The sequence below is a fragment of the Nematolebias whitei genome, chromosome 6 (genome assembly GCF_014905685.2).
Source record: "Nematolebias whitei isolate Nwh7 chromosome 6, NemWhi1, whole genome shotgun sequence".
Lineage (NCBI taxonomy): Eukaryota > Metazoa > Chordata > Actinopteri > Cyprinodontiformes > Rivulidae > Nematolebias > Nematolebias whitei.
The window spans coordinates 16,919,246-16,932,683 of NC_056503.1; the positions used below are offsets into that span (position 1 = coordinate 16,919,246).

Sequence of the window (13,438 nt, forward strand, 5' to 3'; positions counted from 1 at the left end):
GGTAGATAGATAGATAGATAGATAGATAGATAGATAGATAGATAGATAGATAGATAGATAGATAGATAGATAGATAGATAGATAGATAGATAGATAGATAGATAGACAGAGAGAGAGATAAAGAGCATCCATTAAAATGCCAATAATATGGTACTAATATTACCATTGCCATACTACTTACCTGTGCAGCAACTCCATAGAGTTATATAAAACACTAGAGTGCACACTGGTCACATGACCTCGTGACTTTGTGATTCACAGAAGTGATGTCTGTCATCACCAAACAGTCAAACTTCTGCACTTTGTGTTTAGACTAAATAGCCCAGAGTAAGGGCTGACTATGTCAAAAATGTCAAAAATTGTAATAAAATGTGTGTACTGTATTATAAAAATAATGTAATATAAGAATGTATATAGAACACAATGCCAGAAAGCTGTGTGTTAGCAACAGAAGAGAAAATAGAAAATGAGTCAGAGTGTAAGCAGATTGTTTCTTATTTACCACATTGTGATCCGACCAGAACTGAAGCTAATTATATAACTGTTTAAAAGTTGCCTATAAAGCTGATGTAACTGCTGTTATTGAACTGACCAGTTGACAGTAGCTCCTGTGGCAGATGTTGTTATGCTGTACAGGCTGAATCAAGCTACAACTTAGTACAAATAATTAAATAGTACAAGCTGCTCTTGCATCTGGTAACAGTTCATTATACGCTCTGCCTGAATGCTGAAAATGTACTTTTTAAGTTTAGGTATAGATTAGACACTGATCACTGCAAGAGCCTACATACACACAATTTACATGTTAAAACAGTTAGTTTCAAATTCATAAACTAGTTGAAGTCATCATTATTCAACTAGCTAAAAAAAGTCTTGAAATCATTGGAAGTCAGTCATTAGTTATTTAACTTCAGGTCTAGTTTAGATCATCATTACCCAGAATATTTTCCTCCAATTACATATAGCAGTTTTACGTGATTGTTGTATGAAATTAACATAAATTATCTTGTTATTGTAAAGATTATAATAATTTGTGACACAGGTCTGGTTGGCTTTGCTGTTAATTGTCGGCTGTGAGCAGTTGCCTGTTTTCGCCATCTTAGTTTCTCCGTGATGTCACAAATGTAAACAATGGGCGGATGGGCAGTGCACACTCTAGTTCTTTTAAATAACTCTGACCTCCTCCTGCCACAGCTCTCCCTACAGGCCCTAGCTATTACTGTCTCCTCCTGCTGCTGTCCAGTTCAGTCCATAATTAGAACCAGATCCCTCCGTCCCTATAAAAGGTTTAAAAGGGTCAACAAAAGCAATGTCTCCTATGTAAAATACAAGGTTCCTGCCACCCCGTTGACCATTACAAGAGCCCACAGCAACCGCAATATTGGACTCTAACATCTCTTACAGGAAAAGGACTTATTTTCCAAGATCTCTTGAATGAACATAAATTTGACTTCTTGAATAGTACAGAAACCTGACTACAACCCAATAACTTCCATCCATCCATCCATTATCTTTACCCGCTTGTTCCATTTTGGGTCACGGGGGTCGCTGGTGCCCATGTCCAGCAATCACTGTGCGAGGGGCGGGGTACACCCTGGACGGGTCGCAAGTCCATCACAGGGCCACATAGAGACACACGAGACAAACAACCATTCACTCTCTCACTCATACCTAGGGACAATTTAGAGTTACCAAACCCAATAACTTTTCACTACTAAATGAATCTGCACCACTGGGCATCAAAACATCTCCCACTACTGCCATTTTTTAAATCCCACATATTAACTCTCTTCTTTAAACATGCTTACCTGTGCCCACGCCAACCTCCTTGTCAAACTACCTGTGTTATATTTATGTTATGAGTGATGTTTGTATTTTTATTTTTGTTTTTACTGCATTTTACATTGTATTTTTATAGCAGTTCTTTTTCAGCGTGCCGGTCACACGCGCCCTCAGAACACATCTGTAGCATTGTGCTGTGTGATAAAACTTCACATTTTAGAGCGGCCTTTTATTGTGGTCAGCCTAAGACACACCTGTGCATTAACCATGCTGTCTAATAGCATCTTGATATGCCACACCTGGGAGGTGGATGGGTTATATCGCCATAGGAGAAGTGCTCACTAACACAGATTTACACAAAGTTGTGAACAATATTTGAGAGAAAGTGTGTATGTCTACATAATAATAATAAGTCTTAGATCTTTGCGTTCAGCTCGTTAAAAATAGGAGCAAAAATGAAAGTGTTGTGTTTATATATTTGTTCAGTATATTATTATTATTATTATTGTATTTATCATTATCCATTCATCCATCATCATCTTTGCCTGCTTCTTCTTTTCGGGTTATGGCAGTCATTGGTGCCCATATCCAGTCATCACTGTGCGAGAGGTGGGGGACACCCTGGACAGGTCTCCAGTCCATCACAGGGACACATAGAGACCAACTCTCTCACTCACACCTAGGAACAATTTAGAGTTACCAATCAGCCTAACATGCATGTTTTTGGTCTGTGAGTGGAAACTGAAGTACCTAGAGAAAACCCATGCATGCACAGAGAGAACATGCAAACTCAACCCAGAAAGGCCCCTGGCCGGGATTTGACCCGGCAACCTTCTTGCTGAGAAGCAACTGCTCTACCAAGTGAGCCAACATCCATCCATCCATCCATCCATTTTCTTCCGCTTATCCAGGGTCGGGTCGCGGGGGTAGCAGCCTAAGTAGGGAGTCCCAGACTTCCCTCTCCCCAGCCACTTGGGCCAGCTCTTCCGGGGGAATCCCGAGGCGTTCCCAGGCCAGCCGAGAAACATAGTCCCTCCAGCGTGTCCTGGGTCTTCCTCTGGGCCTCCTTCCGGTGGGACGTGTCCGGAACACCTCACCAGGGAGGCGTCCAGAAGGCATCCTAAACAGATGCTCGATCCACCTCAACTGGCTCCTCTCGACGTGGAGAAGCAGCGGCTCTACTCCGAGTCCCTCCCGGATGATCGAGCTTCTCACCCTGTCTCTAAGGGAGAGCCCAGACACCCTGCGGAGAAAACTCATTTCGGCCGCTTGTATCCGAGATCTCATTCTTTCGGTCACAACCCAAAGCTCGTGACCATAGATGAGGGTGGGAACGTAGATCGATCGGTAAATTGAGAGCTTCGCCTTTTGACTCAGCTCTCTCTTCACCACGACAGACCTGTACAGCGCCCGCTTCACTGCAGACGCTGCACCTATCCGCCTATCGATCTCACGCTCCATTTTTCCCTCATTCGTGAACAAGACCCCAAGTGAGCCAACATTATTATTATTATAATTATTATTAATATTATTAATAATAATAATGATGATATTATAATTATTATTATTACTGTATTGTTGTTGTTGTTATTATTAATTATATTATTATTATTATTATTATTATTATTAGTAGTAGTAGTAGTAGTATTATTAATAATAATAATAATAATAATAATGATGATATTATAATTATTATTATTACTGTATTGTTGTTGTTGTTGTTATTATATTAATGATATTATTATTATGTAGTATGACATATGCAGGATATATTCATACATTTTCACGGGTTCTTCATTTTTCTGACTGTGTAAATGTCGTGCATTGAGTTTAACAGAAATGTAACGAGAGACGTTATTTATCTTTGACCCATCAAAATGAATGCGGTCATTTATTTGCAGAATCAAAGTTTAACATCAAACATTTACATTAATTTGGCAAAATATGAAAACAATAACATGGCTAGTTTCACAGAAAGTGGGCACAATACGGCGATTGTCCTCACTTCTCAGCAGAACAGCAGACATCAATCACACGGCGGTGATTGAGAACTTTGCTTCAGACATTTCTAAAATATCTGTAATGATTTTAGGAGAAAGGAGAGTTTAAAGATGGAAAATGGAGATTTATCTTACAGAGAGATGTGTGAGGGAATTTATCTGTTTGACCAGAAACGTGCACGCTCCTTCAGATCTCAGCTTGGCCACGGTACGCTTGGTCGAAGTAGAACTTTTACCTGGTTGATGATAGATCAGGTCGGCGTGAAGTCCTTCTTTTGACTCTTTCAGCGTCTCCGTTGAGAACAGCTAAAATACTTCAAGAGTCGTGCGAGGTTATCCAAACAGAAGTTATAATTCCCAAAATCGTCTCTGGATTCTGGATTCCAATAGAAGCATCCTGGACGCCTGCGTTAGCATCCAAGACTCTGAACTCTTTAACTCTCTTCAGAGAGTTAAAGTCTGGAAATCTTCTCCAGGAAAACTTTCAAGCTCTGAAAAACTCCATGAGCTGCATCCGAGAGCGCACACTAGAGAGAACCGGGAAGTTGCCACATTTAAATGGGTCGACTTCCGGTTCATTTGAGAGCTTTTTGATTGGTCGATGGACCAGAACAGAGGTGTGGTTTGTGATGTAAGGTGTTATGAAAGTCAAGGACAGAGATTAAGTTTGTTTAAAACAGACAGAAAGATTATTGGAGAAAACCAGACTTCGTGGAGTCAAACTCTCCTGTATCTTCTGTAAAAGTTAAACATGACATTTCTTTTCAGTAAACTTTTAGTTGACCGAAACCTGAACTTTAACACACATTTACAAACTTGCTCATTGAAGACAGAAAATCAAGAAATGCATATTAACCTGATTTCTTCTTTGAATGAGGAATAAAAATCATTACTTACTGTTTATGTAAATAAAAATGAGTAGTTCTCTTCAACCTGTAAACATTGAGTGAACTAACACAATTTGATTATCAAACATTTGTAAAATAGTAATGATCATAGAGAATTGTCATTTCTACTTGATTAATTCAAGAAAGAAAGTCTCAGGATGGGTCAAACTGTATTTCTGGATGCAGATCAATGAAATAACAGTTTCTGTCCATCTGGTCAGTTTTGACATAGGCCTAGTCCACTTCAATTATTAGCATCATTATTATTATTATCATTATTGTTGCTGTTGTTCTTGTTGTTGTTGTTATTATTAATGGTATTATTATTATTAGCATCATTATTATCATTATTGTTGCTGTTGTTGTTGTTGTTGTTGTTGTTGTTGTTGTTATTATTATTAATGGTATTATTATTATTAGCATCATTATTATCATTATTGTTGCTGTTGTTGTTGTTGTTATTATTATTAATGGTATTATTATTATTAGCATCATTATTATCATTATTGTTGCAGTTGTTCTTGTTGTTGTTGTTAGGTTATGCAGACATTTCCTTGCTTTTTGGCTAAAGACAGAATTAAGACAGAGCCAGACCAAACAGAACTGATTTACAGGTGTTTTATTGCCAACATTGCAGCTAAATTCTCAGTTACATTTTTTTCTGATTGACCCTCTTACATCCTTGTAAAAGTATAGTATTGATTATTTCAGCTTCTGAAAAATTGACTACATCTGAGAGTTCTGCTGACTGAGTATGGAAAATGGATGGCAGGTATACCATAACATTTTATGAAAGAGGACCTTGTGAGAACACCTTTTTTTTTTGTTTGTTTAAATGAGTCACCACCCAAATCAAAGTTGTTAGGCAGCATTTGTGCCTCTACAGACTTTATCTCGCCCCAACTCCCCTCCCTCTACTAAGCCAGCAGGGATTTAGAAGGGAACACGTTCAAAGAGCACTGAGAGCAATTCACTGATTTGCAACCCTTATTTTGGGGTTTTTGAAGGTTAATGAAAGAATTGTTTAAATTATATTTTGCAGTAAGCTTGTTGCGACTGGCTTAGACTCTTTTTTGTGTGGGAAAAGCTTGACAACTAAAGAGCAGTGATGCAGTTTTTCCTGTTTGCATGAGGAGACAGCCCAACTGGGTCCTGATCATCCAAAGACATTTTGATCCATTAGGGATACAGGCTGTCATCACAGTACTCTAAAGTATTCTTATCTTCACTACTGATGGATGTGGAAGGATGATGGAAAAGTATGGAACTGCACTCCCATTTTGTTAAGACCAGCACAACAACTAAATAAGTTTAGGCCATGTTATTATTACACTGACTGTGATGCGTTCAGGTATGTTGTCAGAATTTAGCACAGAATAATTGATTAGAAAGCCTCGGGGATGAATGGGTTGTTTAAATGACCACAACACAGTTCAGGAAATGGTAAGCTCCAAACAGAAAACATTAATGGAGACACATTTTAAACCATAATGCGCATGCTCACTTAGTTATTTTAATAAAGATGTACATAATAATGTAGCTATTATTGTCCCACATTTTGTTGGTGTGAATATAAAACAATGCAAAACAAACGCATCAAATTAATGTGACGTTTTGTTATATAGATGAGTGGTTCACAACCTTGGTCCTCGAGGAACACAATCCCGCATGTTTTAGTTGTTTACCTGCTCCAACACAACTTTTTCAATGATTAATAACTTCCTCACGTTCTGCCAAAACCTGTTCATAACCTATTCATTCAAACCAGGTGTGTCAAAGCAGGAAACAACTAAAACATGCAGGATGGTGTTCCTGGAGGACCAAGGTTGGGACCCACCGGAGAGATAAAATTCCTTGCATTTTTGAAGGAGTGCATATCATCTGCTGCCTTTAATGCCAGTTGTAGATGTGCACCCAATTATTATTTTCTGAAAGTTTCATTGTGATCTATTCAGTGGTTCATGAGAAATTCGGCTAACAGACAAAAATGGTTGACCCCAACAACTATGGCTATGGCTGCCTTAGAAGAGTCGGTGAGGGAGAAGGCGGGCTCCAGAAACCATCTTAACACCAGCAAACTGGTTGGTCCACTATGAGAGCATGCTGCTTGTGGGACTGAGTTTGTTGTGGCTCCTCGGACTGATGAAGTCCTTTGGATGAAGGACAAAACATCTCAACAACTAAAAAAAAGGAACAGTCCAGAGGACCTGACCTAACTTTGTTGGTTTGACCTCAACAGTTAACGTTAATGCTTAAGGCAAAGATCTTGAGCAACAATTATCTCTTAAAGCATCGTTGGGGATAATTCTCAGCTACTACTACATGCATACTACCTGCATCATGAAGGACCCCACTCACCCAGCACAAATACTTTTTGCCCCACTCCCCTCAGGAAGGAGGTTGAGGAGCATTAAGTGTAGAACCACTAGACTGAGGAACAGCTTCTACCCTGAGGCTGTTAGACTCATGAATCTCTAACTAGAAGAATCACAGTGAAGAATCACATCATGCTGCTGCTGATCTGTTTCATGTTGCTGCTGATCTGTTTCATGTTGCTGTGTTCATTCATGCTCATCTACTCACGCAGACTCATGTTCATGCTGCTGTTCGACGTAATGTTTTTAATGCTACTAGTGCTTAGTGTATTTTTATTAACGTTTTTCTTAGTTCATATCTTAGATCTTATTACTGTTTTTTTCTTTTACATTTTAATACTTTGTTGGATGTAACTGAGAACCTGTGTACATATAAAGTAATTCCGTTCCACCACATGTACCACATGTGGTGGAATGACAAATAAAAAACCTTGAATCCTTGAATTAAATTTGAGATAAATATCTGTAAAACTGGATGTTATAGTCATTTTTGTATTTTAAGGTCATCTGGCAGTGTCAACCATTTTGAAATGGGTTGACTCTAAAAAATTAAGCCACTGTAGATTAATGTCCAATCATTACTTACTAAGAGTTTCATTAAAATACATTTTGTGGTTCATGAAATATTTTACTAACAGAGACAGACAGATCCACACTCAAACAGACTGTTCATTCAGGATCTTTTATTTCCTGCTTTCTGTTTAAACCAACCCAGTCTGAGCAGATACAGGCTACTTTCCCGCCTGAGGGCTGAGCAGCGACCCACTGGTTAAGTCAAACCCACTAAAACCACGAGTCTTACTCACAAATGAAGAACTAAACGAAACAAAAAAACGTACACATGACATCAGTTTCAACCTGCATCTTTTACAAATATGAATTCTCTATTTTAAATGCAAAAAAAGCATTTTAAATCCCCATCTTTCAAATTATCTAATTATTTATTCAGAGTTGTGCATTCTGATTACACAAGGACTCCAGTGCATAAACGAAGATGCTATCAAGCCAGCCATGCATTAACCCATGCTTAAAAATGCAGCTTTTAAAGCACAGCGAAGAATTATGAAGATGGACATGACACTGGAAATGTTTCAAAGCTGGTTCAAGGTTCAAGGTTCTTTATGGTCATTCACATCACATGTGGTACATGAGGTGAAACTGAGTACTCAGGGTCCCAGTTACATCCAACGATAGCAAAAATATAAAATATTAAAAGAAACAGTATATAAGGATCTAAGATATGCACAAAGATATGCTTCTTCTTCTTCTTCTTTTTCTTTCAGCTTTTCCCTCTTCAGGGGTCTCCACAGTGAGTCATCCTCCATCTCTGTCCTCTGTCCTCACTCCAACTACCTCCATGTCCTCTCTAACTGCATCCATATATCTCCTCTTTGTCTTTTTCCTGACAGCTGCATTTCTAACATCCTTCTACCAATGTCCACTCCTCTGGACATGTCCAAACCACTGTCCCTCCTCTGGACATGTCCAAACCATCTCAGTCTGGCCTCTCTAACTTTATCTCCCAGTTGTTCAACCTGTGCTGTACCTCTGATGATCTCATTCCTAATCTTATCCATCCTTGTCACTCCTAAGGAGAACCTGAGCATCTTCAGTTCTGCCACTTCCAGTTCTTTCTACACTAAACAATAATAATGTAAAATAATACAGTAAATTAAACAGCAGCCTGAACATGAGCCTGTTGAGCAGTACACATGGTTATGATTCGATTTTCACTTCAGTTCAGTTCAATTCAGTTTATTTATACAGCGCCAAGTCACAATTGAACTCATCTCAGGACACTGAACAGAAACATTCATATATAAAAATAATAAGTTAACAAAAACATTTATAAAAAAATAATAACTTAACACTATTTATCTTAGGAGCTACTTTAAATTTGGTTACAGCGTGTTCTGATAAGCACCTGCTAAGGTGAAATTTACTCTCGGTGACTGTGTAGTCATTTAATGTCAAACTCAAAGGTTATTAAACAATGGTCAGACAAATAAATAAATTAATTAATTAATAATCTCCGAGTAGAGCAGAGCTACGGTGGCCCTAACGTGTAAATGAACAACATTTGAAAAAACGGAATCACATTTGAATAAACAGAATTACAGCAAGCCATACCGGAAGTGTGTGTGTGTGTGTGTGTGTGTGTGTGGGGGGGGGGGGGGTGTTACTTTATTAATAGCATAAAACAGAACAATGTACAGTGCACACACCACTTCCGGTTTGGCTTAATGTAATTTAGTTTTTTCAAATGTAATTCCATTTTGTTTGTTTGTTTGTTTTTTCAAATGTTGTGTTTTTGTTGTATTTGTTGTGTTTTTTCAAATATAATTCTGTTTTTTCAGATGTCCTTCATTTACACCTTAGGGCCACCGTATACAGTATTGCATATTGAAAAGCAACCTCTCCCAAGCAAGCCGGAAACGGATTTTATGGAAGAAACGTCATGTTACAGTTTTCGATTGACCTCGTGTTTTAGTTTAAATGTGTGTGTCAGTGTGAGTCCAACAAACACGAATGAGAACAACAAAAGTTTTTATTTCTCCAATTCCATTTGTGTTCATGACATTCGTGGCAGAGTACTGTTGAGTGCATCGTGTATTTGAACTCTAATCAACCTTAAAGTTGACGATTGATTGATCAGTTGTGTAGGTGTGGAATAATTTGAGTTCAGGACACAGATGGTTAATTCCCTGAAGAACTGTGTATTTCTACAAAAGTACTACCAGTAATTTGTATGAGTACCAGTAACCAGTTAGTATTTTTTTTATCTCCTTTACCTCCTTTTATTGTGGCTGTGGTTTTAATTCCCTGTTTTTATTTGTTTTATCTTGTAAAGCACTTTGGTCAATGCAAGGTGTTGTTGGAAGGAGCTACATAAATAAAGTTTATTTTTATTATTATTATTATTATAACCATACAACTCTCAGACACTGATCACTCAACTGCTGGGTTTCATGTATCACCATGGTGCAAAAAATTCAAATGAAATATAATATTATGGTTTAATGTGTAGGACTTGAAGCAACCTCAGTACTAGTTTTTGTTTAATCATTCTGTATCTAGTGGCACCACTTTAAAATAAAATAACATCGTTATGAAATGTTCGACTGGATCAAATAATCGTGTGGTGTGGCTTTTAGTGTTAACTTTTAAAATTTTCCTAATCTTTGCAAACTCTTCTTGCTCCCCCAGATTCAAGTTCTACATTAAATGTTGTCTCTCGCCCAACGTGTCTCGCTGCTGTAGGTCATTCAGTTTTCTCTTAAAATTACCTCCTACACCAAAACTTCAACTACTTTAAATCAAAAGTTTTCTAGGGTCTTTATTACCTTTTGTTTCTGCTACATAAAAATACTGTAGAAATATCAGTTTATGAAGATGACAGTGTCTTCACACTCACAGATAAAGTATTTTGAATGATCTGACACGAGTGTTTGTTTATGTCTTGAGTGTTTCTCCATCTTTCTGAAAGCTGTTGCAAGGCACTCGTAGCTGTAAAATGGTCTTTATCACATGTACATTTTATAGTGAAAGAGAAACTGCAGCGCAGAACTCCATTGCAGCACACTTCATATGCAAACAAGCGCAGCGACAGCAAAAACCACCACCGTTTCTGAAAGAGGGGAGCATGTCTGTACTCTGCCCAGTCAAGAGCCATGGAGCCACCAGTGCCTCTGTGCTCTCTACTCCTAATCTTGTAGTTTTTGGGTTTTTTTTTCAAGAGTTCTTTGACTCTGTTTCTAAGTTTTGCTGGAACAGATGTTTTTTTCTAGCAGCCTCAGCTAACCACTCCTCTGCAGTTAAAGCATTTTGAGAGTCGTGTAGTTCACCCACTTTTCTGCATAAACACACCCACAAAGTTCTGACCAGTCACTCAATACTTGGCGCATACCTCTCAGAGAAGTGTGTTCTTCCAGGGACTTGTGCACAGAACAAGTTCTTACAGCTCATGCAAGAACAAAATGACATTTGTTTCATCACGCAACTACATCAATGAGAACAAAAATCTAAGGTTAGGTCAGGGAGTGAGAGACACCATGGTGACCGTGATGCACCACCAACAGTGTTTCTTTTGATTTTGCTTCTCTTTACACTTCTTATACAGTTAAATATCAAAATGAAAGCATTTTTCTGAGCTTCTTGTCATAAAATGTATGTATGAATAGCTGCATTGGCACCCTACGATTGTTTTTCAGTATTTTTAGTTATAATCATCCATCCATCATCTTTACCTGCTTCTTCCTTTTCAGGTCATGGGGATCACTGGTGCCCATGTCCAGCAATCACTGTGCGAGAGGCGGGGGACACCCTGCACAGGTCTCCATCACAGAGACACATAGAGACAAACAACCATTCACTCTCTCACTCACACCTAGGGACAATTTAGAGTTACCAATCAGACTAACATGCGTGTTTTTAGTCTGTGGGAGGAAACTGGAGTACCCGGAGAAAACCCACACATGCATGAAGAGAACATGCAAACTCCACCCAGAGAGGCCCCCAGTGGGATTCGATCCATCAACCTTCTCGCTGAGAGGCGGCAGCTCGACCAAGTGGGTCCGTAGTGATAATCATGATTATAAAAATAGAAGCAGCTCAATCACATCCAGGGCCCATTTCAAGCGCTGATTATTCTTAAACTCTCCACAAACCTTCTGAACTATTTTGTCTTTCTGTCTCAGTAACTGATGAGCAAACGTTACTTTCTAACAAACTTAATCAACTGGACCACAGTGTTTGATAAATTACATCTAACTACGCAGCTGCTGACCAAAACTACACTAACAAGTCCCATAGAGCCATAAAATCCAAACATTAAAACAAAAAAACATGTTTGTTTGTTTGTTTGTTTGTTTAAGATCGTCCTCACAGACACGCACACACAGATCTGGTTACCTGTAGACCATGCCCGTCTCACTCCTCACTGTATCGTGCAGCGACAGTGAGTGGAAGTTGAGAAACTCCTCCAGCTGTTTGAGTTGCACTCCACGGTTGGGCTTGTTGGCCGTCCACAGCATCAGAGGTGCGTAGGATCGAGTCCCCGGTCCTGCTGACCCCTGCTTGACCAGCCTCCCCTGGCCCAAGCCTTGAGCCTGGATCCCACCTCCGCCCTGACACCTGGAGCTCTTCTGCTTGGGGTTGGGGATGTCTGGACACGTTGCTTTGTACAGATACATGTTCCAGCTTCCTTAGTGTCACTTTATCTTCTCTTTCAGCCTCTCCTTTTTCCTGTTGGTGTGTCCCGCAAACATGTACGCTCACAGTAATCCAGGTAGGCCCCTCGCCCACACTACCTTACATGGAGCTGTGCAGGGGGGGTGAGTGCATTCCATTTAAACTTGACGTGATTGAGGGTGTCACTTCGAATAAAATTCCCCATAAAGTATATTTTGTTTATCTGAAACGACAAAAGAAGAACTCAAGAAAAGTGAAATAAAATCAACCTGATGGTGGAGTCCGTAACTTGTCCAGGCTGCAGTCCATCCACTCAGGAAACAGGTTTATTTCCTTACATGTACATCTCCATGCACATATGTTCTCAGCTGACATACAAACATGGAGACAGACGCTCCCTCACAGATAGCACCCCTCCTCTCCTCCCCCTCACAGAAACAAGCACTCATGCTGTCACTTTGTCCCCTGCTCAGCCAGACGACATTATAAGCTCCGTTTGCCTTTGCTCCCTGTTAAACGGCCTGGGAATCTGGGACATCTTTTAATCCCTCCCCCTTTCTCTGCTTCTCTCACTTTCTCCATCCTTTCCCCCTTTTCCTTCCAGCTCTCAGTTTATCCTCGCTCCCGTTCCCATTTTCCTCATCATCCTTCCTTTGTCTCCCAGTACTCCCTACGTCACAAGCTCTTTCACTTCTCCTGATTTCCTCCCTCCTGTCTCTTTTGCAGCAGTTAATTCTACTACTATTTGACTTTTTTAAACACTTTTTTAATATTTTCCATCTAAAAAATATGTTTTTTACAGTGCTACATTTGATCACATCCCATTATGCCACTAATATCTCCTTTTAAGCCCTCCTGTCTGTCATTTCCTTTCCCTCTCTTGCTCTTTCCACACTCTAAACAAAGTGAACCCTGGAGTTTTGCCCACAATAAATACCTGAGAGGAGCACACTTTCTAACACACAGCTAGCGGCGTGTTGTGTACTGTTATGCACACTGTTTGAAGGATTTGTTCTTAACAAGGTGAACCACAAAATGATACATGGAAGCCTCTGGTTTCTCTCCCACACACACACACCTCCGGACTTCTCATGGGAGCGTTCGGTGACATCACGGCTGGTCCTCCAGTGAATTGTGGGAATCAGAAGGAATGCCATTCTCCCATATGAGGACATTTCAGCTCAGATACACTCGATCACGCTTC

At 39.5% G+C, this 13,438-nt stretch overlaps 1 protein-coding gene across 1 annotated transcript in view; it reads right to left on the minus strand.

The window, feature by feature from the left end:
* Window positions 1-12,236, minus strand: part of LOC119411547 (protein NPAT) — a 23,938-nt gene extending 11,702 nt beyond the window's left edge. Inside the window, exon 1 of the mRNA XM_037678501.1 lies at window positions 11,985-12,236. Within this exon, the coding sequence (XP_037534429.1) occupies window positions 11,985-12,236 (252 nt within the window). The remainder of the gene's footprint in view (window positions 1-11,984) is intronic.
* Window positions 12,237-13,438: the final 1,202 nt, after the last annotated feature.